Below are 26,227 nucleotides of genomic sequence, written 5' to 3'. Positions count from 1 at the left end.
GGTCTTGATCACTACAGCCTCGACGACCTTCAGAAGGGTTTGAAGGCCGGGGCTCGATCACTACAGCCTCGACGACCTTCAGAAGGTTTGGAGGCCGGGTCTTGATCACTACAGCCTCGACGACCTTCAGAAGGGTTTGGAGGCCAGGCCTTGAACCCTCCAGCCTCGAGCAGCAAAATGTATGGAGGCCGTGTCTGAACCCTACAGCCTCGATGACCGGCAGAAGGTCTGGAGGTCGGGTCTGAACCCTACAGCCTCGTTGACCTGCAGAAGGTCTGGAGGTCGGGTCTCTAACCCTACAGCCTCGTTGACCTGCAGAAGGTCTGGAGGTCGGGTCTCGAACCCTACAGCCTCGTTGACCTGCAGAAGGTCTGGAGGTCGGGTCTGAACCCTACAGCCTCGTTGACCTGCAGAAGTTATGGAGGCTGGGTCTGAACCCTACAGCCTCGTTGACCGGCAGAAGGTCTGGAGGTCGGTCTGAACCCTACAGCCTCGTTGACCTGCAGAAGGTCTGGAGGTCGGGTCTGAACCCTACAGCCTCGTTGACCGGCAGAAGGTCTGGACGTCGGGTCTGAACCCTATTGCCTCAATGACCTGCAGGTGTATATAAACCGGGACTAGACCGGGTCTTTATTTGCCCTTTATTTGTTACTATTTAGGAAGCATCCACTGAGACACAAACAATAGTGGGCTGCTGATTCTGCCGCAGTATTGCAGTATGACCAAATAGGACACACAAGTGCGATTACACAGACCTGGATCAAACTTTTATAGGACATGTTTAGTTGTATTCATCTTTAATTCAGATTTTTTGATTTTCTTAATATCTTAACCCTGTTGCCATGTGATTGCTGTCGAGGGGGTTTGCACATTAGAATTTCACTGAACACAGTTTTGTGTTCAGTGAAATTGCAATATGCATCAGCAGCAAGAAAACGAATTGATATACAAGTACACATCAGTTATGCTTTTGTATCTATAATATATATTCCATCCCCCCTCTATACTCCTCTATAGTTCACACTCCAGTTGCTGAAGAGTGAAGGAAAGGGTTTGCTTTTTGGCTGACAGAAATGGGCTGTGAATGATTATACAAGTATCCATTCTGTACATAATTAGTCATATAATCAGGATGAAGCACGTTGAAGCATACATCCTGCATTACAGCCTCAAACATCCGTGGCTTTTCTTAACATCCCTGTCCATTCACCGTGAATTTGTTTCGGGACAAAGCAAATACGTCACACATATTTACCCACGTCTTCAATTTACTCGCTGACTATAAAATCCCACCTCTGATTACGTACACTCTTATTTAACTAAGGGGTTTCCGTGACTGGTCAAACAGTACACATGACCTGAAACGATATCCTTTTTAATGGCCGAACTGTGTGTAACTGTAGTCTTTAAACATTGTCCGAATGCCTTGTGTGTCCTCGGTAGCCGTGACAACCATAAATTCTTAATACCCCAACAGCTGCAGTGACCATAAAGGGCGGTAACGAGGGTGAACACACCTGGCCCAGGTAGCCTCATTAGCATAGTCGCAAAGGTAGGCGTCTGACCTGAAACCATAACCACAAACTGAGAGCAATGGATCACACACTGACATGTACTGAGCGTGGATGTGCGTTAGAAGAACAACTCAAGGGAAACACAGGAGATGAGCTCGATGGCCTAGTATTACGGCCGTCTTAGTTCATTGGGACTTTTGTTTTGTATCGCCTCAGCCTACAGGCCTGGGTGAGAAGGGAGTTCATTATCGCAATGATTCAGTTAAAAAAAAGAATCAGCTTAAAGTTTAGGGTGATTTATGTAACGATAACGGACTCGAGCTGTCTTCTGTTTTGTGTCTCTTTGTGTGCCTAAAAATAAATTTCACAATTGATATATTTTGAAATAGGGCGCCTTATATCGTGTTTATCGTGCTGCATGGAAAGTGGATCTCTGGTGGTGACCCCTCGCTCCCAACTGCCTCCCTACTATTGAAGTTTAGTCCCGGATCCAAAATGTCCACCCCCCCCCCACCCTTACCCGCTGTTGAATACCCAAAATGGCTGATGGCCCAGATCCAAAATGTCTAATGCTTTTGGCTATTGAAGTATGGCACCGGATCCAAAATGTCCACCTTCCCCCCCTCTCCTAACCTGCTGTTGTACACCCAATATGACCAATGGCCTGGATCCAAAATGTCTGCCTCTTCGTCCCCAGGTGGGGGAGCGGCTGGGTCGCTATGACGTGGAGAAGCGCAGCGCCTTGGAGAAGGAGGACTATGAGCTGGCGCGGAAGAGGACGGAGCAGATGGAGGAGTACCGGGGCAAGGTGTACCATCAGCTCCAGGTCCACGACCTGCTAGACATGGCCGCCATGCAGACCCTGGTACGCACCGGGCAGCGCTACGATAGGACTGTGCGATAAATCGTATTTTTATCGTGATTTTGATTTTCGGGTCAAATGGTCTCCAAACTGATACAATGAGGTTTAAATTATTTTTTATTTTACATATATTTGTATTATTCTTTTCAATTTTTATTGAAATTGAAAAACTTAACAGCTGGATACATTTTTGTACAGTTTCTATTTGAACATGTATTTTTCTAAAGGGGAATTTCAAAGTTCTTAGTAACCTCTTGCCTGATGTTCATGCAGGTTTCCAGAAGGAACCATTGAAGGTCCAAGGTTCCTGGAAAAGATTAACTTTAATTCCTGTTCACGATTTCCTATAACTCCACCTCTCACGTCTTTGAACTTCCTTAAACATTTAAAGTTTCCTTTGACACTATGACATTTTCTGCTAGGGGTTTAGCTATCTGGGCTACTAATTGTCACAATAAAACCTTTCCCCTCCTTGTGCCCTTTTAACTCCTTTCTGCATTCCTTATCTTTCATCTCTTTCTCCGGTCTTCCAACCCTTTTCCGACAGTTGTCGACAGAGCTGTCCCCATCTCAGGGGTCTCCCTCGCAGCCGGCGCTCCCTATAGGCCTGGAGGGGGATCAGCCGGACCACCACCCTGCAGCCCAACCCAGGGGCCCACTGGGGGGTCCACCACCCGCCCGGCAGGGGGTCTCCAAGCCTCGCCGTCTGATTCAGTCCCCCAAGAAGGCGAAGAAGGCTCCCCCTCGCCGCGGAGGGTCGGAGCGGGCCACGCCCGGGCCCGACCCCAGGAGTGTCAGCCTGGCGTCCCAGGACCTGGACCAGGACCAGCCCGGGAGGGCGGGTTCAGGACCACACTCGGACGTGCCCAGAATAGACGTGAGTGGGCCCCTTGGGTGTAACAAGGGCTGGAGGATGTAACCATGGCGACCGTTGAGCTTCAGCTATGGTACTTTAACCCTCCCTATGGAGTTTGTTGGTCACGGTGGCTCTGCTTGCGATGGAAACAATTGAGAATAGATCAGGGAAAATATAATCATAAAATACAGCAATACTGATACGCATGAATTATACAAAAAGAGGCGTATGTGTAAGCGTAAATGTACTTACAATACAATTTAAATATATCGTAGGAAATTTGCACATTTGGGCAGAACAAGTACAATGTTATACTTATTTGAAACGTCCACTATGAAACGACCTTGAATAAAATCACAGTGTACTGTGTCACACAGTGACACAGTACACTGTACATTAGTTGTCTATTCAGCTAAAAGCTGAGAACGTTTTTCAGGGACCTTATGAAGTGTGGATGTGTAGAAGCCACCGAAGACACAACTCATTCGTACAGTAAACGTCTTCCCTAAGGTCGGACGGACAGACAAACGATGGGGAGGAACATGGACACAGGGTAGCGGCGACACTGATTGCCGATTGATCCGGAGAATGGATCGTAGATCAGAATCAAACTTAAAAAGTCAACTTTGATCTTGTAAAGAATGTTTTTTTGTCAATTCTGCTCCATATTCAACATGGAGGGACAACATGGGCAGGTGGATGCTCACAACATCGGGGGGGTTTCCACCTGTTGCTAAGCCTCAGGTAGGGCCCCTCCCTGCTTCACCACCACAGACCCTGGTTAGGGTTTCACTATTTAATTAAAGGCGTGCAACAGTTGGCTGGCCCTGGGTTATGCCATGCTGGGACTGAAAGCAGAACGCTGTTCATCCCCCCCCCACACACACACACACACACACACACACACACACACACACACACACACACACACACACACACACACACACACACACACACACACACACACACACACACACACACACACACACACACACCGGGGGCTGAAGTCTGAAGCTCAATGAGCGAGGGTATAATTATATTACATTAGAGGTTCATAATAGTACAGTTATTTTTTTAATGGCAGCTTATTCTTCAATGCTGGCTTTTCATTGTCAGATATGTCAACGGCCCATTCATTGCTTAAGCTCAAATTATTTGGTATATGTAATTAAATATAATAAACATTTCCAAGTATTTGTTAGTTTGTTTACATATGATATCTCTATATTATATATAATTTGTCTGATTATTTTATTTGCATTAATTATTACCAGGGCAAAGTTTATTGTCGGGTTATTGCCTCTCGCCTGAGTCGGTTTGGTTTAAGGCGGATGCGTAATGCCACGGTCGGTGTGTCTCAGGTCCCCAGCGTGCCTCACGAGGACAGACCCCTCCCTGCCCTGTGGCGCACCAGCGGACCGGCGGAAGTCCTGCCCCCCCGCCCGGCGGCGGAGAACTCCCCCGGGCCCTCCCACTCCCCCGGGTCCCCCCGCGCCAGCCCCACTCTCCCTGGGGGGACGTCCGAGGCGGAGCCCCTGTCTGAGCAGGCCCAGCGGGAGGCCGGCCTGCCCCTGGAGGTTTTCGGAGAGGGCCTGGTAAGATGTGATTGCGAGCGCAGTGTGACGTGGCAGAACGCTGTGTGAATGTGGCCGGGCTTATCGTCTGAATAAACAGGAAGTCATTCAAATTAAATCAGTCTTCCACTTTATATTTACTTACCATGTTCACGTTCTGATTGGGTCTTATACATGCTGACACTGCGGTAAACCTCAAACTCCTCCCACGCCAAGCCCCTCCCACTATACTATGTTCCCGTGTCAAACTCCCCTAACCTCCAACTTCTACCATGTCAAGGTCCTCCTGCTTTAGTATCTGCCCACTTTAAACTCTTCCCACTTACAACTACTCCTCCATCAACCCCTCCTTCTTCAGAGCAGCCCACTGTCAAAATTCTCTTTCTTACAAGACCCACACTCTGTAAGCTGCTCCGACTTGAAATACTTTCCACCTCCACTCTCTTCTCAGACCCCTCCCATTTGGTCGTCCCACATCTTCTTAGTAACAATCCTCCATTTATCTTTGAATGGCTCAAGGTGTTTTATATGCACGGCTGTAAAAGCACGTTCCACCCTATTAAACTTCATCATGGTTCCTAGTTAAGGACACAGTGTTGACAGCTTCAATAAGAAATCTAATGGCAGGACTAGCCATTAACTGGATTACTCGGTTTCCCTGAATCATGCACCGTTGGCAGTTGTGTATACTGTATACCCCAAACATATTAACATTCAGGGGTGCAGGGTAGAACAAAATGGTACTGGGTTCGATCCCTTAAATGTCTGCCGTCCAACCTTTATAGAGCCTTTCCTTGACCGACATTCCCCTCACCCGCTACCTGCTGCTGAATGATGCTCATTTAACCTCTAACATTCCCATATCTATACATCAAATCCATGTATGCTCCGCTGTAGGTGGCCGGGGCGTACTCCAAGAACTGGGCCCACCGGGAGAGGGCGCTGGAGGCCGTCTGTGACAAGCTGCGGGGGGTAGGGCCCGGTACCTCCAAGGAAGAGCGCAGGAACCTGATGAGGGCCGCCGTGTTCCTGGTCAAGAGAGCCCTCCTGGATAAGCTGTCTCCCGTGAGTCTCCTGGATCCTAATCCTCTCCTCCTCATTATTGTTGTTCTCCCCTTTAAGGCTTGTGGTTGTCCTGGGTCCTCGGCCAATGTGGTGGTTTGAGTGACGACTGGACTCTATTCATTCCCGTTAAGGACATCTTAGGAGAACGAATAGCCGTAGGATGTGTTCTGAAATGCTCGCGTACGTATGAGGACTTTTAAAGGTGACATATTATACCACACGGTGTGAGTGTGATTAGCCATTACAAGCCGTTTGGAAAACCACAAGTGGGCGTGTCCACCTAGATGGTGGACACGGACCTGTTGGTATAATATGTCACCTTTTAATGTCTCTGGTCCGAATCAGGTTGGTCAGGTTGAGCCTCCTCAAAACCTCAAGATCACCAGTAGAAACAAGGTTAGCTTCTTGTGTGAAGAGGGTTCTGGGCACTTCAACACGAAATACACACTTCCACAAAGCACCACACTAATCGTTAGTGAGGTGAGGGTAAAGGTTGGAAATTCACAGGGCGCAGAAGCTTGAGCTGTGAAACCCCCTTGGTATAGATGCCATGGAAGACTACTTCAACCTGGTGTGATGTGAGCGTTCTGGCGCAGATTGGCTGCCGTGCATCACCCAAGTGGGTGCTACACACTGGTGGTGGTGAGTTAGGTCCCCCCCCTTCACTGTAAGCGTCTTTGGGTCATTGAAAAGCGCTATATAAATATAATGAATTGGGTGTCAAGCAACGAAGTTGCGAGACAACCTATTGTTTTCGTACGTTTTCCTATTATTATTATCCTTCAGTGGGAGTCTATGGCAGCCCATAGAACGCCTTGGTGAAAAGTTGTGAAATATTGCACACTGGCTAAACCCCCTCAAAAGGGAGTCCCATTAGCCCATGAAGCAAATATCAGGTCACTAGCTCATCAGCTCTAGCGCCACCAACTGGTCAAATTTGGACATGCATTCATGTTTATAACTTTCGCCCCATTCATCCAGTATTCACAAACAAGGCATCATTGGATTCCTTGATCCAAGCCGAGTTCAACGCACCTTATGTCGTCGATTTGCGACATGATGGATTTTCCGCCATCTTGGTTTATGTCAAAAACCTTCAAAATGCATCTTCTCGAAACTTGGCACACATGATCTTCAGGCCATGCGTGATAAGAAAGATCGAAAGATTGTTCAAATTCGAAACCGTTTGGACACTACAGCCAATCAATATTACATGTCCACAGGCCACAGATTATGTCCAATCATTATGAAACTTGCCTTATATGATCTTCAGACCATGCCTAACAAACATGTTAAACAGCTTTTTCAATTTCTAAACCGTTTGGCCGTGAAAGCCAATCAAACTTGTCGGCAAAGCCTGGCCGCCATGTTGAAAGTTGTCCATATCAACATTACATATCAACAGGCCACAAATTATGTCCAATCATCATGAAACTTGCCCTATTTGATCTTCAGACCAAACGTGCTAACCATCTTTTTCAAATTCCAAACCGTTTGGCCGGGACAGCCAATCAATCTTGACGGCAAAGCCGCCTAATAGGAAGTAAGCCTGTTCTCAGCAACACTTTAACATATCATAGCTAAACTTGCTACATAGACTCATGAAATCATTCTGGGGACAGCCAAACAATATGGTGACCTTTGACCTCAGGGGGACGTCAAACAACAATGACTTTATTTATCCAGAACGGATGCTTGTTAACATTGTGTCTCTGTTAGGGATATTGTTCCGAATACCCCTATGTATTTGTGTCGGGCAGACGATAATGCGCCCTTACCTATAGGTAGGGTAATTTTTCCATTTTGTAAACATTGACGCGTACTCGCATTATGCTCTAGTTCATTCCACCAGCTGTCGTTATTGCCGATTACCGAGACGGTCGTCATGTAGCCCCCTAGACGATTACGTCTGTCGGATTACCGATACGGTCGTCATGTAGCCGATTACGTCCGTCCGATTACCAATACGATCGTCATGTAGACACCTCGCCGATTACGTCCGTCCGATTACCGAAACGGTCGTCATGTAGCCACCCGGCCGATAACGTCCGTCCGGCAGGCTTAGTTTATCGAGGCACATTACACCCACATTGCTGCTCGCAGCTATATTTATTATAATTAATATTATTATTATTATTATAATTATTATTACTAGAAGTTTTGTTTTGGGATTAGATTTCACTTGGTGATACAATATGTGTGAAGTCTTTATCTGCTTTGTCTTCTTCCTCAAGCAACCGCCGAAGGCGACCATAAGGAAGGATATTAGAAACTATCAGGGCCATTGCGGCACTGTTTTACATTTTTGGCTAATACCAACATTCAAGAAGCAAGATTAGATTGTTCCACAAAGTAGAAAGTTTATCTTTGGGCTTTCACCCGTATGCTGACGTCAAAGACACGCATGCCCTACAAAAAAGCAGATTATGTCTGTCGGATTACCGATACGGTCGTCATGTAGCCGATTACGTACGTCCGATTACCAATACGATCGTCATGTAGACACCTCGCCGATTACGTCCGTCCGATTACCGAAACGGTCGTCATGTAGCCAACCGGCCGATTACGTCCGCCCAGCAGAATTAGTTTATTGAGGCACATTATGCTTGACACCCACATTGCTGCTCGCAGCCATATTTATTATTATTAATATTATTATTATTATTATTATTATTATTATTATTACTACAAGTTTTGTTTTGGGATTAGATTTCACTTGGTGATACAATATGTGTGAAGTCTTTATCTGCTTTGTCTTCTTCCTCAAGCAACCGCCGAAGGCGACCATAAGGAAGGATATTAGAAACTATCAGGGCCATTGCCGCACTGTTTTACTTTTTTGGCTTATACCAACATTCAAGAAGCAAGATTTAGATTGTTCCACAAAGTAGGAAGTTTATCTTTGGGCTTTCACCCGTATGCTGACGTCAAAGACAAAAAAAAAAATGATATTGGTCAATAAATACATACAGCAGAAATAAAGAGGAAAACGTAAATAAAAGAGCTTATCTGCAACTTTTCTAAATAATCCTGCCTGGGGCTCTATTGCCCCTCCTTTCCTTATCTGCTGCTATCGAAAGGTGTTTATGACGAAGAGATTCATGTATTTTTGTGCTTTGTTATCTATTCAATCTGTGTCAAGGGGCTTCTGCCTCCAGCCACGGGGCAGTGTCTGATACCCAGTGCGTGGAGCTTGGGCAGGGCCAGTCACCGACCCGGATAAGCCTCCAAGAGTCTTGTAGGATACATAAACAGTCATGCTGCCCCAAGCTTATACATATAACCTGGCCAGTAATACCAAATAGCGTGTTTGCTCAAGAGAGTACAGTATATACACATGCTCTGCATGTGTATATACTGTCTACTGTAACGCTCTACTCATCGGGATCCCTAGCAAAGAGCCTGGTGAGGCTTCAATACATACAAAACTCTGCAGCTAGGATCCTGATGAGAGTGCGCAAGCATAAGCACATTACCCCCATCCTCCACTCACTCCACTGGCTTCCGGTTTCCACCCGGATTGAGTACAAGGGTTCCCTCACTCACCAATGTATCCATGGACATGCCCCCCCCATACCTCAAAGAACTTCTCAACCTACATAACACAACACGCTCCCTCCGCTCCACTCACTCTAACCTCCTCCACATACCCAGAACCAAACTGAGGACCATGGGAGATAGGGCCTTCAGTGTTGCCGCCCCACGCCTGTGGAACGCCCTCCCTGACACCTTGAGGGCACCACAATCCACTGATTGCTTTAAAAAAGGTCTTAAAACATTTCTTGAACCTGTAGCCCTTTGAGATCTTCGGATGAAAAGGGCACTATAAATTAAATTTATTATTATTATTATTATTACACACATGAAGGCAGAGTATGTCGTCGCTTCCAGACTCGTAGAAGCATGTTCCAGGCATGAGTCTCAGAAGAAGCCATGGCCAGCCTGGAGCTCTGTGGCTCGCAGTGAACGTTAACTAATCAGTGGTATAAGAATTTATATACAGAAATTACGCTTTGAATGTTGTAGTGAATAGCATTCAGGAGAGAGAGCGTCTGCTTGATGTGTATATAACACACATAATATAAACACAAAATAATAATGTATATGTTATACAAAGTGCTTACGGTGTTAAACATACTGAGATGGTTTCACTGGTGTGCAGGGCTGGGCATCGATTCAATCTAATTGATCGTTTTTTTTGAATGATATTGTGTATCATCATGAAATGACGACATCAACCTATCGAGACACAGTTTTAAAGTCTAAATGAATTACGACGTGAAGACATTCACTTAAAACGGATGCAAACAAGACGTTTGACACATTGGCGATAAAATAAAAATAGTTTTAGTCAGATACCATACTTTACACTTCCAATTACTTCAAAATGATGAGCCTCATCTAGACTGATAAGAATGCTATTTTTATTAGTATATCACATGTATCGATATTATGTCAAATACGATGATGTATTTTGGTTCTTCTGATTGCCCAGCCCTACCTGGGGTAAATAAGACCCTCCCTGTGTGCTTATGGTGCGAACCAGGTCTATCCAAGAGACGCTTCCAAAGGCCAATGTTTCTCTGTGATAAGTATAACAAACAGCACATCCCTTTGTTTCAAACGTCATGTTCAAATGCAAATACTTTCTTTGGTTTTTTTCCCCTCGCACCAAACAAATACGCTTGTATACACGTCATCAATTTTGTGATTCAGCCAATATAATGCACCTTTTAGTGGTTCAACATTTTGTTTCAGTAGATGCGCGAATCGATCTGCTTTTACAGTAAGATCGATTCTCGGCTGGTTGAGCTGTTGCAAAACGATTAATGAATGTTGCTAATCATTTAAATTGTTGGCTTAGTAAAAGGCCAAGCCAGATTGAAGAAGACTCAAATGACATAGGGGTCAGGGAGGCTCTGTGCCGGCTAAGCAAAACAAAGTATGATCTGATTATATCATAGATTTTATTAATAATATAATATATAATACAATATATAGTCAGTTGATGTTTTTTGATTATGTACCCTGTACATTAAAAAAATATACCTTAGATTCAATAACGCTTTTTCAAACATGGGAGAGGAAACACAGGTGTCTCCCTGAAGGGACTCATTTAGCAGACTCTTTAATCCACAGTGACTCGCACAGTTCCTTCAGATACAGTGATCCATCCGTCATCCAAGAGCAGGTAGGAGCTAGGGCATCTTGCTCATTGGCGGTGGACAATAGGGAATCCAACCCAGAACCTTTGGAATGTGAGGGAAAAACCCTGTAGCCATTGCAACCATCCTGCTCCCAAGATCAACCCTTTAAACAAGATCTCCGTCTGTCTGTCTCGGAAAAATGAGTTTGGTGAGAACCAAACCGAGTCTGTGTCACGTCTCTCTCTCTCTCTCTCTCTCTCTCTCTCTCTCTCTCTCTCTCTCTCTCTCTCTCTCTCTCTCTCTCTCTCTCTCTCTCTCTCTCTCATTTGAAGGATGGCAGCAGTCTAATTCTACATTGTTCTTGGAGCATGTGTCCAAGAGCGACCAGGTTCGCCTCTCCTGAGGCCTTTTCGCCTTTCGCTACCCCGCTGACCCCCCCAATGTTATCCGTATCCTCACGGGGGTCTGTTCTTCCTCCAGGTGTTCCAGGCAGCTCTGCGGCTGCTGGCCCTCCTCTTGGGCCAGGTGATCCCAGCCTCCGGCCTGGGCCGGGCCGAGCTCACCCACTGCCTGGAGCAGACCTGGCCCAGCCTGCAGGCTCGCAGCTGGGACCCAGCCCGCCGCGTCCGGGCCACCGCCGTGGCCTTCATACTGGTACTCAGGGCAGCTCCATTATGGGAAAAGTCATAATCACCATTAGTTCGGTCAATAATGAAATCGCGATTTTAGAACTTTGAAAATTCCCCTTAAAAGAAAATACACAAAATGTTAAAATAGAACATTTTCAAATAGTAAAGAATGTACAAAAATATATACGGGTGTTCTATTTGTATAATACATTGAATGAATAAAAAATATAAGCTTAATTTGAGTTTGGAGTTCCAGGCTCTGGAACTCCCTCCCCCCACACATAAAACAGTCAGACACCATTTCAACCTTCAAGTCACAACTCAAAACTCACTTGTTCAAACTCGCACACAACGTCTAACTGATCACTGTTTTGATTGTTTTTTTTTTTTTTTTTTTTTTTTTTTTATTTCTTATTGCTTATGTTTATTTATTTATTTATTTATTTTTTCCACAATGTCTTGCTTTTTAAAAAATGTATGATGACTATATGCTCTGTAAGGTGACCTTGGGTGTCTTGAAAGGCGCCTCTAAATTAAATGTATTATTATTATTATTATATATTAATTTATTTTTTTCAAGTTTCAACTCGAAATTAGTTTTGAGATCGTTAGACCCAAAAATCTATCAAAATTTGATTAAACGCACAGCCCTATTGGTACTGTGGAGAAGGGGAGGAGAAACACTGCTCAAAATGTCGTTTACTTCGTACTCAGGGTAGTTTCCCCCCAAATCTGGGACATAGATATTTTAATGTGAGTGTGAGGGGAATTCAAACGTCACCACAATGTGTTTTGGGGACATTTTTTGTCTGGCAATCAATGTGTCGCACGTATCTGCTGTCAGGGCATAGAAAAAATAACAGCTAAATAAATATCATATATATATTTAATTACCACCCAATATGTCATTGGGTGTGTTGGGTCAGAGGGTTGAAATCATGCTTAAATCTCACGCTTGTTAGTTTTTTGGCAGTGTGTGTGTGTTCTCTGGGGAAGTGTGGTTGTGTTGGTTTGGTTCTGGGTTTATGGCGGTTCTCACTGGCTTGAGTCACACCACCAGAGCTGTCTGAAGCCCTTTCCTCTCTCCTCTTACCGTAATGATTTCCTACATTCCCAATCAAACAGAGGTGTTCATGGCTAGCCGATGCCAAATAAAGGTTAATTATTACAGGTAGCATACCTGCGATGTGAGGCATACAAGGACAGACTGCGTGTATTTTTCCGTCTTTTACACCAAGCTCACCGTACGTGCGAAAACACTCTTTTCTGTAAATACTCATGACCGGGAGGATTTGATGGTCGTCATCTGTTTTTATGAGACTCTCCCGCAGTATGTCATTGGCACTTGTCATGTTAAATTACAACTTTTTTACCGGTTCGTCCGGCTCCTGATTTTATGTTGGTTTTCCATGTTGCATTTCCAAATGCTGAAAAAGAAAAACACAGCACGGTCAATCCCGTGTTTCCATGTCCCTCTGACCAAAGCACACAGAGAACGTTGATATTTGTAGCGCGACAGAACAAAGAAATAGAAATATGTCGTTCTTATGGAGAAAAAGCAACCAGACTGAAGCGCCCCCCTCTGTGTGTCTGCCCTCCAGGACATGGCCCAGTGGAAGGAGGTGCGGGCCCTGCAGGTGGTCCCCGCCGAGCTCAGCAGGCCCCTGAAGGCCAGTTCCCCCGCGCGGCGGGCCCTGGGCCGCACAGAGCTCCTGGAGAAGGCCCTGGCCCAGCTGGGCACGGAGCGCTCTGGCTTCGCCCCCGGCGACGTCATGAAGGTACGTCATGAAGGTTCCCTCCAAGCCAACCCTCACCCAAATTGGTTTGGGTTGGTTTCAGTTCTGCTTTTCTTGCGTTTCTCATGCCTTTCGCTCATTGTTTTCTTCCTCCATTTGTTGGTTTTAGTTCTTTCTTTGGCTCCTCCCCTATTTAATTTTTGCTTTTGTAGCTTTTTTTTTTGGCTTTTTACACCTACTTTCCCTTTATTATTTTCTTTGGTTCAGGTTTCGATTGTTCACTCTGTGTGTGTTGGTGCATTCTTTCTATTCATCTCACTCTCGGTCGGCCACTTCCCTTTCAGAACCGCATGCCATAGCCTAGTCCTCCGCGGTCTATGACTCAGATCGGAGCTCATTCGTCGACTCACGCGATCACTTGCCCGCAGCATGGGCCCTAACTATAGCAGACACCTCCCCGGTAAGAAGTGGGATCTTTCCCTGGCCCTAATCCTGACCGCCTGCGTCCCTCCAGCGAGAGCTGACCTGAGCTCCCCAGCTTCCTGCTGGCCCTGGGGCTGCAGGCCGGCAGCCCACCTCCTCGTCCTCCACCACACCGTTAGAGTCTAGGTGTCAACCATCTAATTTCGGACAGGACCCTGAGCTGCGTCTAGATAGCTTTGCGACCTTACACACACACACACACACACACACACACACACACACACACACACACACACACACACACACACACACACACACACACACACACACACACACACACACACACACACACACACACACACACACACATTTAATTCTTTATTTGAATCCACCAATCACATGACGAAGATTCAAATATTTCAGAGATAAGATAAGTCATTGTTCAAGGGTACAAAAAACATCTCCTGCGCCACACTGCCAGGCTGCCTATCACTGCTGATATGGAGCAGAACTTTGCTAATTGTTTAGATTTTCTGCTGGAGAGCCCAGCCAGCCTTAACCCACTGAAAACACGGTTGTGGACATGCCCCAAGCTTCCAAAAATATACACTATTAGCTTGCATTGGTAGCCTAGGTCCCTTAGAATTTCCAGAATGGGCTGGTATTTAATGATTTTATCGTTGAAAGCAATTTCCATGTACAGATCAAATACACAGCCTCTCTCAAGTAAGAGCACTTCCCTTCTGTCTCTGTTTAAAAACACAACATCAGGGGTATTCGGGATGTTACACATCACATCAATAGAGCTGTTGTCTAAAGTATATCTTTCTCTGCTGCATTAACGATGGCAGTTACAACGGGCGAGATGTTGTACTTTGTATGTTTGTTGGTGCAGCATGCCGGCATCCTGCCTACCGGCGTGACGCACACACACACACGCGCACGCACGCACGCACGCACGCGCACACGCGCGCACACACACGCACACCGGCCGTACCCAAACCTCTCTCTCTCTCTGCATGGCCTTTATGAGCGAGTCCACCCTGTCCCAGCCTTCCCTCCCCTCCCGTCACCACCCCTCCACCCTTTCCAAAGAAGAAAGCGGCCAGGGCTGGCATTCGGGTGTCCTTTGTTTGCTTGTTTGTACATGCTTGTGAGGCCGACCCCCACCTCTGCGAGTCTGTGGCTGCTTCTCGCGTTTGCTTGGTAACCTCTTCTTGTCTGCCATTGAGATGTGACAGGAGGATAATGATTTTGGAGCCATATAGATGACCCCCCCCCCCCCCCCCCCACGGCGATCCACAGCTCAATAAGCAGCGAAAGGCTTTGTTTACTAGAACACTGGCATTTGGGAAGAGTGGAAGGGAAAACAGTTTGTTCACGATTGAATAGAAGTTGTCTACTGTGGCCTTGAGGTTTTGGATTAAGTTACATTATGGCAACATATTATGATTACTATTTAATCTGACATTACATATTAACGGGAAGCCTTGTATATGCCATGTGTTGGTTTCATCTGTCAGTCATAGGGGAAAACAACTTTTCATTGTGGGAAATGTAGTCCGAAAAACAGATGGGGGGGGGGGGGGGGGGGGGGGAGGGGGGGGGGGAATGGCATTGGGTTGTTGTTGGTAGTCTAGCTTCATTATGTGCTTTTTCTCCCCCTTCTCTCTCTTGACCCGGTTGCCACGGTAGTTTCCTTCTGGTCCGAGACCAGGTTTGAGTTTCCAGTAAGGAGAAAGAAGTCTTTCCAGGAGAGACAACAGAGAACATAATAGCTGCTTGTCTGCATGCCCAGAGAGGGGTTTGGTCACCCATTGTATAGAAGCGTGCAGTATACCACTGGTGGCCGCTGGGGATAGCCATCCTACTATTCTGCCATTTATTTAGATTAGAATGGATACTGCAGGGAAATGGGTCTTATTCAGCTAGCGGCCATCCTTGTTCCAAGTTGGTCCTTTATGCTAGCTGGGTGGGGGAGTTCAGCTCAGCAGAACTATTATGATAACTAGAGTTTTCGCGTGCGTTTCCGTGTATCATCGTGCACATGTGCGTGCTTGCGTGTGTGTTCTTACCTGCGTGTGTGCCGGTGGCGGACCGCGTGTGTGTGTGTGTGTGTGTGTGTGTGTGTGTGTGTGTGTGTGTGTGTGTGTGTGTGTGTGTGTGTGTGTGTGTGTGTGTGTGTGTGTGTGTGTGTGTGTGTGTGTTTATGTTCGTGCGCATGTGCGTGCGCATGTGCGTGCCTGCGGTGTGTATATGTGTTCACGATTGGCACATGCGCAATTGAGTAACTTGAGTAACCGGGGCGACAGGCCTGCTATCATAGTAGTAAGATGTTCTAGCTCCTCGAACTATTATGATAATGTTCAATCTTCTAGATTAGAACTATGACGATAATGTTCTTTCTCCCAGAACTATTATGATTACGTTCAATCTCCTAGAACTATTTTAATAATGTTCTAGCTCCTAGAACTATTCTGATAATGTTCTATCTCCTGGAACTATTATGATTATGTTCAATCTCCTAGAACTATTACAATAACGTCTAGCTCCTAGAACTATATAACTATATATAATGTTTCATCCTCTGGAACTATTAGACATCTTTCCTATGCAAACGTTCTTAACCCATTCATACCTCACACACTATTTCTCCAGGCTGGGGTTCTACCTAGACACCCAACCGAGCAGGGCCCGCGCCATTGGCCCGAGTCTAAACAACCCCTTTGTTTCCTGTTCCAGTTCTGCCGCGCGGCGCTGGAGCACGGCGCGGCGGAGGTCCGGGAGGCGGCGGTGCGCGTGGTGCTCTCCGTGTACCGGACCCACCCGGCGCCCGTGCTGCAGGCCCTGCCCACCGGGGACGCCGCCGCCCGCCGCAGCGTCCTCTACAAGAGGCTCTTCGACGCCTTCGCCCGCCTGGACGGAGGGGCGCGCGGAGGGACCCCCCGGGTAGGGGACACTGGGTTTGCGTGGGCTCAGAGTCCTGAGAAGACGAAGCTCACGTTCACGTGGGACTCCTGTAGCAGACGCTCTTTATACAAAGCAGCTTGCATTTGGATGCGGGCCTCTGGGAACAGCCGGAGCGTACCGTCTCGCTACGTTGAGGCCGACGCTCATCAAGAAGCACAGAAGCACTTGGCTCACATCTTAAGATAATAATAATACATTTATTATGGGGGCCTTTCATAGCACTCAAGGTCACCTGATACCTTTCTGTATGAGAGAGAGAGAGAGAGAGAGAGAGAGAGAGAGAGAGAGAGAGAGAGAGAGAGAGAGAGAGAGAGAGAGAGAGAGAGAGAGAGAGAGAGAGAGAGAGAGAGAGAGAGAGAGAGAGAGAGAGAGAGAGAGAGAGAGAGAGAGAGAGAGAGAGAGAGAATTGTGGCGTGACACAGACAGACCGTGTCCCCCGCTGCTTTCCATCTTACTTTATCTTTCTTACCATTCTTATTTCTCAGAGAGGAAGTGGCTTCTGTGACCTATGTACTAGAGAGAGAGACAGAGAGAGAGGCAACTTATGGAAAGGATGAGGGGAATTATGGATTCAAATTACACAGGTTGCACCTTGCCTAACTATCTCTCTTTCTATCTCTCTATGGTGAATGCAAACTTGTCCAGGTCTCCCACGCCAGGCTGCTCATCTGCTAACGACCCCTTTTGGGACACCTAAGCAGCCTCCGAAAAATAAATTGTGAAGTCTATGTAATTCCCTGTAAAAGAGATGGAAATTAAATCGAATCAAAGTGTCCTCTGTGTTCACCAAGTGCTCGCCCGCCTGCCAGGGAACGCTTGCTCGTCGTTCCCTGGGCGCTGCTTGTCAGTTTAGAAAACAAACGGCAGCTGGATGTGCCTCGGATGACGTGGCTGGGTCGGGGTTCTTGTACATTTGCCTCCGCCAACGGGGCCGTGCCCTCTCTCCCAGCAGGGAGACGCCGGCCCGGAGGACGGGGAGAGGGAGAGGGAGCAGATCCGCTCCCTTCAGGGGCAGCTGGCTGCGCTGAAGGAGCTGACGGTAGGTGGCGCCGTCCCCCCTCGCGAGCCCCCCCCCCCCCCCCCCCCCCCGAGGCCCGCAGCCAGTTCCTGCAGGCGGAGTGGCGCTGACTTCATGTACTTTTAATTGGATGAAATGGAATAAACACGGAACTTCGGTGCAAATCCTCTGCTCTGCTTTGGAGACGTGTCGGGAGTTGTGCCTTCACGAGAATCGTGTTTGATTTATTTCCATGTCGGAATGGTTGAAACGGAGCATGTAAATTGTATTCAAATGTTACATTGCAATTACATTATATATCGCTTCTGAGCCATGTGGTTGATGTTTGGCTAGCTGACCTTATGACCTTTCTGTTTGTACCTGATGGCTCACGTCTCTGTGAACCCTGACCCTCTGCCCCCCTGTCCTGAACCAGGAGAAGGACTCTGCTGAGGGGCCAGCGCTTGACGTGAAGGCCCCCAGCGGTCCAAAGGAGGCCCCCAGCGGTCCAAAGGAGGCCCCCAGCGGTCCAAAGGAGGCCCCCAGCGATCCCAGGGAGGCCCCGCAGGCCGGTCCCCCAACAGGTATGGCACGGTATGGTGGCTCACATGGGACACATGTTGCCCTGAGTCGTCTCAGCCAACAGAGAAGCATTGGCACAATGTAAGAAGTGGAACAAGATCCAATTTGTAATATCTGGTATCAAACCTGTACCAGTTCCTTGTTTACCTTACTAAATAATGAAGCAATTTAGTTTCCCTGATCCATCAACCTGCAGAAAGATTCTTATCACTTATACCATAAAAACCTGCCACTGAAGGTAGATAAAACTTTTATCTGATTTTTTATTGCCGTCTCTTCATCTATGGAGTATTACATACTCTTTACAAATCGTTTTTATTTTTCAGAGGCTGATAAGGTGTCCCAAAAGAAGCTATTAGCAGTTGAGCAGGCTGGTGTGGGAGACCTGGACAAGTACGTCATTCACCGTATAGAAAGATAGATAGATCTAGATCTCCATATAGATATAGATCTATTTAAGGTGCAGTGTGTGGATTGTTGCTGTCCAAACAGCCCCTGGCCTGAGACAGATGACCGAGAGTCGGGGCGAGGCTAGGCTGCAAATCTTTTTGCACACTGAGCATTCAATGTGCACAATGTGCAACGGGTTAAAGCAGCCATCAGCGCACACACTCCCAAGCGCATTCAAAGTCTTTGCATTGATAGTTCGGCAAAGTGCCACCCGGGCTCACAACTCGGCTTCATAGATCGGGTCCTAGACCGTCGTACCTTCTCTATACTCATCTGTCTCTCCACTGTAATCTGCGGAGTGCTTTGTTCTCTATTATGGGTTCTCTGGTTCTCATCCTGCTAGAGTGGAACCCCGTCCCTACTCCAAAAAGAAACGTATCTGAATCCAAACGGAGTCAACAAGCATCAGCCAAACGACCTGGTAGTACTCAATAATATTCACTCTGAGTTCTGTACGGATAGCATGTACATTTTATCCCACGCAAAATGACACAGTACAACATCGCTATCACTTAAACAGTTACAAATACCTCTGTATTTGTAACTGTAAGTTTAGCTTACTGTAAGTGATAGCGATTTTGATTTGTTTCAACAGAAAAACGTCAAGTTTTGGATGTGCCGCAGAGTGATTGTCTATCTTGTCAAAGAACGTGTTGTCCGCTCTGGTCCTTCGGTGACGTCCGAGCCACCACAGGGTAACCGTTGAGGCGGTGCAATAACATAACGTGACTCAGGATCCCATCCATGCATAGGGGTGTGTATGCTATAAACACAGCGTGGTGAGGGTGCGTACGCTTGATGATAATTAATCACACGTGCACATTAAGACAGAAATGTAGCAACAAGGCGGAAATGGCCCAACACCAGGGGAAGCCCAGCATGGGGGGGACGACCAGTACCATGGCGTCCGATTACGGCCCAGCCCCGATCGCAGCGACCCGGGTTTGATCCCTGCCCCTTGTCATTTGATGCATGTCCTCCCTTCTATCCCCCATACCTTCCTGTGTTTCTCACTCTATAATAAAGCATATGAACGCAAAAATAAGGCACCGTGCACACGGGCCAAAACAGAATTTCCCACTCCGTTTTCCGTTTATGCGTTTCAGCATTATCTCCGTAGAGACGGACTCATTGCGAAAACGCATCGAGCTGTAGAAACGCTGTAGTACATATTGAAGGCGCTGGTTCTCCACAAAGAAAAGTGGAGTGATTCAAGCCTGCGAGCTGTATACCAACATTCAGTCGAGCAGTGATTTTTTCATTTTTGCAAGTAACCGTGTAACAAGCGGGATAATGTATAGAACGTCGCCGGTCATTATCGAAGATAAGCCCCTTCAGGGATTATTTCCCCGATAGTGACCGGCGTTCTATATATACATTATCCCTTACATATATATTTAGAAGAGTAGGCCTAAGTAACAAATGTGTACAAAGTTACACGTGCATTAAAAAAAAATTGTGCCGGGCCTGGCTTGGACAGAACGTGCACGGGCTCGGGCCGGGTCGGGCTTGATTTTCTGGGCCCGATCTAAGCTCTAATAGGAGCGGTAAGTCGAACATCAGGGTCCCCACGGTCGCCGGCCAATCTCTTCAAGGATTCGGCTAAACGGGCGATCTGTGTCGTTCCAGCCTTTGCATCTTCTGTGGTAAGAGGGACGAGGCGTTCACGGAGGACCAGCTGGATCTGCACTACTGGAAGCACTGTCCCATGCTGCGGCGCTGTGAGGAGTGCAGACAGGTAGGACCCACTGGGCCCCACACACTGTGACACACTGTGACACACTGTGACACACTGTGACACACTGTGACCCACTGGGACACACTGTGACACACTGTGACACACTGTGACACACTGTGACCCACTGTGACCCACTGTGACCCACTGTGACCCACTGGGACAAACTGTGACACACTGTGACCCACTGTGACACACTGTGACACACTGGGACACACTGGGACACACTGTGACACACTGTGACACACTGTGACCCACTGGGACCCACTGGGACCCACTGGGACACACTGGGACACACTGTGACACACTGGGACACACTGGGATACACTGGGACACACTGGGACACACTGGGACACACTGACACATTGCGAAACACTGTGACACACTGTGACACACTGTGACACATTGTGACACACTGTGACACACGTTAAGCGAAAAACAGGAAGACCAACAACAAAGCTAAAGTTGGGTCAGAAAGCCACAGCTTCTGAAAGGCATTTCAACTCCACCGACTATTGCGATACCCTTTGATGACGATATCAAGGAGCAAAAGCTTAACTGTTAGGATTTTTCTATTTGTCTGCTGTCATTTGTCTGCTGTCATCTGTCATCGCACCCTGGGCCAATTTCTATATAAACGTTATGTCTATATATTCTTCAGCTTGTTAGATCATGCGATTATCTGTCTATGAACGAATTTGCATTAAGCTTAAGAGATCGCTGTGTTTAGTTTCAGTGCTGACCGACACCCTCTCGGTGCTGTTTGCTAGTTGCACTGCTAAGGCCGGACTAGCGTATGCATTTTTGTCTCAGAGCTGGGATTGTCATAGGTTACTTTTGCAGTACTATCGAGAGGACACAGTAATGGGCTGATTATGGTTCAACGCGATGCAACGCAATGACCACGCAGACGCTTCGACGCAGTTTGGTTCTGCGTCAGGTGAGCTGACCAATCACAGCCCTTGCTGCTGCCTCGCCTCGACGCAAGGTTACACATTTTTGGAGGCACACATCAGGCGGACGCAAGGAGGGTCCGCAAGGACGTAATGGGTCTGTAAACCCCCTTGCTAAGCTGGTTTGCTTTTTGTCGCGACATGGAAAGGGGGGGGGGGGGGGGGGGGGGGGGGGGGTCAGAGGGCCAAGGTTTAAGAGTCACGGTTCACTACTGCACTGCACAGATGTTTTTGTGCAACATAATACACAGTAAACTTTCAAGTTAACTCGGCCGACTTCATGTCGGGCCTAGCACGATGCCTCGCCCCTCCATGCTCCTGTACAGCCTCGAGCTGCCTTTACTGAAGTCCCATCTCGTAAAAATGTAATGGGGAAAAACACACACACACACGCACGCACGCACGCGCGCACACACAACTTGTTTGTCAATATTTCAATAATTATCCTTCTGTTTAATCTACATCTTCATTGTATTCCTGCATGAACCTGTGAGCCTGTGTCACAACAATGTCGTATATGTCACGTATAATTACCACCATTCCAACACCGGTGTGTGTGTGTGTGTGTGTCTGTGTGTGTGTGTATGTGAGTGCGTGTGTGTGCGCTGCCAGGTGGTGGAGATTGCCAGCCTGACGGAGCATCTGCGACGGAGCATCTGCGACGGAGCATTTGCATTAAGCTTAAGAGATCGCTGTGTTTTAGTTTCAGTGATGACTCACACCCTCTCGGTGCTGTTTGCTCGTTGCACTGCTAAGGCTGGACGAGCGTATGCATTTTTGTCTCAGAGCTGGGATTGTCATAGGTTACTTTTGCAGTACTATCGAGAGGACACAGTAATGGGCTGATTATGGTTCAACGCGATGCAACGCAATGACCACGCAGACGCTTCGACGCAGTTTGGTTCTGCGTCAGGTGAGCTGACCAATCACAGCCCTGGCTGCTGCGTCGCCTCGACGCAAGGTTACAAATTATGGGAGGCGCACATCAGGCGGACGCAAGGAGGGTCCGCAAGGACGTAATGAGTCTGTCAACCCCCTTGCTAAGCTGGTTTGCTTTTTGTCGCGACATGGAAAGGGGGGGGGGGGGGGGGGGGGGGGGGGGGTCAGAGGGCCAAGGTTTAAGAGTCACGGTTCACTACTGCACTGCACAGATGTTTTTGTGCAACATAATACACAGTAAACTTTCAAGTTAACTCGGCCGACTTGATGTCGGGCCTAGCACGATGCCTCGCCCCTCCATGCTCCTGTACAGCCTCGAGCTGCCTTTACTGAAGTCCCATCTCGTAAAAACGTAATGGGAAAAAACACACGCACGCACACACACACGCACACACGCGCGCGCGTGCGCGCACACACACACACCTTGTTTGTCAATATTTCAATAATTATCCTTTTGTTTAATTTACATCTTTATACAGAATATATTCCTGCATGAACCTGTGAGCCTGTGTCACAACAATGTCTTATATGTCACGTATAATTACCACCAATCCAACACCTGTGTGTGTGTGTGTGTGTGTGTGTGTGTGTGTGTGTGTGTGTGTCTGTGTGTGTGTGTCTGTGTGCGTGTGCGTGCGTGCGTGCGCGCGCGCTGCCAGGTGGTGGAGATTGCCAGCCTGACGGAGCATCTGCTGGGGGAGTGTGAGAGCAGGGCCCGCTTCAGCCAGTGTCCCCGCTGCTCCGAGGCCCTGCCCACCCAGGAGCTGGCCCGCCACGCCCAGGGGCCCGCCTGCAACCGTGAGCCTCTAGCCTGCTGCTATGCTATGCTAAGCTATGCTACGCTATGCTAATGGAGCCCACTGCTAACGTTAGCGCTAGGGAGATCCGCTTGACGGCTGCTCAGGGAAACACTTGGAATACGATGGGAAGATAATGCTGAACAACTTTCATTGAATTTAATTAGGATAAGGATTTGGTTAAGAATTCGATTTTGTAATGAAAGAAAATTATATATATATATATATATATATATATATATATATATATATATATATATATATATATATATATATATGTAGCCAAATAATTAAAGATAAGATAACACTATCAACCCTATCAGATTAATTCAGGATTTTTTTTTTTTTATGATAAAACAATTATTAACATATATGAAGAAGTACATTGTTAGAATTCCCAAACAGCTGAATTAAAATATGAATTCACCAAAGTTTCCGGTCTAATTGTTAATGGCAGGGTGCTGTTGAACCCCACAGAAGTGTTGTCAACAGCATTGACTCCTGCGTGTCTCTTCCAGCTCCGGCCCCAGGCAAAGGCTCCAACCACTGCCCTCTGTGTCACAACAACTTCATCCCCGGGGAGAAGGTGAGGCTGCACGTCACCCCGTCTCTGAACCACTACATGACCGCGCTCCCAAAGTGAGCTCAGGGTTCAAAACATGAGCAGCTGGTCCATTTGTGAGCTCAAACTTCGTCCATTCATTCTTAATTGTATTGCTTTTCCTTTGTCCCGCACTTGAAAGAGAGGGCTTAACCAAACAAACATTTGCGTGTCAAAATGTGTCATGGGTATTATTATGTTACACAAAACAACCTCTAGAGGTGTCTGGAAATGCACAGTCAATTTTTATCATCAGCACATACCTGTAGATGGGCGGCAAACAAATGTTGTTGTTTTTATTCATATCAGGTCAGGTAAACACACACACACACACACACACACACACACACACACACACACACACACACACACACACACACACACACACACACACACACACACACACACACACACACACACACACACACTTCCTCTGCTGAAGAGGAATACGGAACTGAATTTCAGATACAAATATACCTAAAAGGGAACTAAGTTTAGAATAGCTGAGAAATTTTTTCTTCCCACTATCTTCGTAGGCCTACACCTTAAAGAAATATCACTATTCAATAGGGCACAGAAGCCACTTCCTCTCTGAGGAATGAGTTTGATAAGAAAGATAATGTAAGACGGAAAGCAGCGGGGGGGCACGTTCTGTCTGTCTGTCAAGCCACAATCCCCTCTCTCTCTCTCTCTCTCTCTCTCTCTCTCTCTCTCTCTCTCTCTCTCTCTCTCTCTCTCTCTCTCTCTCTCTCTCTCTCTCTCTCTCTCTCTCTCTCTCTCTCTCTCTCTCTCTCTCTCTCTCTCTCTCTCTCTCTCTCTCTCTCTCTCTCTCTCTCTCTCTCTCTCTCTCTCTCTCTCTCTCTCATATCAGGGGACAGCAAACAGGTGTAGGAAAACTCCTACAATTATCTTCAAAGCAGACAGAGGGTCTCTGTCCAGCTAACGGTCCAATAGGCGGAACCGCTCACATTCTTTGCATTGTGATTGGTTTAAAATCCCCCCAAACCACAGCCTTTGGTGGTTGGCGGCAAATAGATCACTTACCCTTCCTTCTGAGAAAATTGTTGTCGAATTATCGCAACAAAAAGTGAACACATTATCGCTATGTTCGGTAAGAATCTAAGTGGGTGTTTCATATCCATATAAAAGAAAAAATAGACGAGTAATTTGACCGTTTTATCTAATGAAAATATTATTATCAATATTAGTAGGTTTCGAGGGCTACCATTTTCTGCTTCCGATGCCTGTAATGCAGCAACTATAATTGGAGCAAATGCAATGATGATGAGACAAAAAAGCATTATCTATGTCCATCTCAACGGAAAAGCCTCAACCTTCTATCCACACTCGCATGCTGAGAGCTTGAAGCTGAGCATATCAGAAAGCACTGGTGGAACTTCTGCATGGGTTTGAGGTCAGGCCTACGGTAGACACATGTTCAGGTACGTCTGTCTTGCACATCAGCCAGGAAACTGACTCGGAGCCACAACGCTCTTCCCCTCCCCCTCCCCCTCACTTTCAGAGACACAGACAGACAGACAGACAGACAGACAGACAGACAGACAGACAGACAGACAGACAGACAGACAGACAGACAGACAGACAGACAGACAGACAGACAGACAGACAGACAGACAGACAGACAGACAGACAGACAGACAGACAGACAGACAGACAGACAGACAGACAGACAGACAGACAGACAGACAGACAGACAGACAGACAGACAGACAGACAGACAGACAGACAGACAGACAGTTTTGAATATATAAACATGTTAATTTAAACATGTTAATTTTAGAGGGTCGCCCCCCCCCGCTCTGTAGTGTGGGGGCGGGGGCAGGCAGAGACCCTAGCAGTGGTACTGTGGTTTCTCCGTGGCCCGGCCCTACACTGGGCCCACAGTATCGGCCACCTGATTGAGCTACTTTGTCCCCCCACGTCTGCAGGCCTGGAAGGCTCACCTCATGGGAAGAGAGGGCTGTAAACAGAACTCGCGGAGGGCCGTTGGATCCCAGACGACGCAGCCAGTACAAGGTGGCGTATTCATTCATTCACCCCCCCCCCCACCCTCTCCTCCCCTCCTCTGCCCCGCCTCTTCCAAGCATCCAACACCAAAGCCCCACAAAGTTCTAGTAGTACGGCTCTATAACCTCACGGTGTGTGTCGGCTGTTTGTGCTCGAGGGTGTGTGTAGCGTCAACGTTGTGCTAATGGTGGTTAGCACAACGGTGGTTGCTAATATGGTGGTTGCTAATATGTTACATGCATATTTTGTTCCCCTATAACTGTTTTTTCTAACTGTTTACTGCCCATTCCAGGATATACTTTCCTCTTGAATGAGTGCATTTCGGGTATGGTTATATTGTACTATTATCAGGTATTCATTATTTATTTT

General features: G+C 47.1%; 1 protein-coding gene across 8 annotated transcripts in view; it reads left to right on the top strand.

Moving 5' to 3' along the window:
* cep104 (centrosomal protein 104) overlaps positions 1-26,227 on the top strand; it is a 36,910-nt gene that overhangs the window by 8,837 nt on the left and 1,846 nt on the right. For 2 of the 8 annotated variants that reach the window (XM_030354463.1, XM_030354490.1), the window contains exons 8-21: positions 2,212-2,379; positions 2,924-3,253; positions 4,594-4,827; positions 5,704-5,871; positions 11,499-11,672; positions 13,249-13,425; positions 16,549-16,755; positions 17,726-17,815; positions 18,210-18,357; positions 18,682-18,748; positions 20,435-20,543; positions 23,092-23,230; positions 23,748-23,815; positions 25,780-25,867. In XM_030354463.1, coding sequence (XP_030210323.1) covers positions 2,212-2,379; positions 2,924-3,253; positions 4,594-4,827; positions 5,704-5,871; positions 11,499-11,672; positions 13,249-13,425; positions 16,549-16,755; positions 17,726-17,815; positions 18,210-18,357; positions 18,682-18,748; positions 20,435-20,543; positions 23,092-23,230; positions 23,748-23,815; positions 25,780-25,867 — 2,167 coding nt within the window. Of the gene's footprint in view, positions 1-2,211; positions 2,380-2,923; positions 3,254-4,593; positions 4,828-5,703; positions 5,872-11,498; positions 11,673-13,248; positions 13,426-16,548; positions 16,756-17,725; positions 17,816-18,209; positions 18,358-18,681; positions 18,749-19,148; positions 19,227-20,434; positions 20,544-22,105; positions 22,407-23,091; positions 23,231-23,747; positions 23,816-25,779; positions 25,874-26,227 lie in introns of those variants that run through there. The other 6 variants (XR_003976493.1, XM_030354474.1, XR_003976495.1 and 3 more) reach the window with 6 other exon arrangements.

This window comes from Gadus morhua, chromosome 1 (genome assembly GCF_902167405.1).
Source record: "Gadus morhua chromosome 1, gadMor3.0, whole genome shotgun sequence".
Lineage (NCBI taxonomy): Eukaryota > Metazoa > Chordata > Actinopteri > Gadiformes > Gadidae > Gadus > Gadus morhua.
This window is presented reverse-complemented; position numbering and strand designations above follow the sequence as displayed.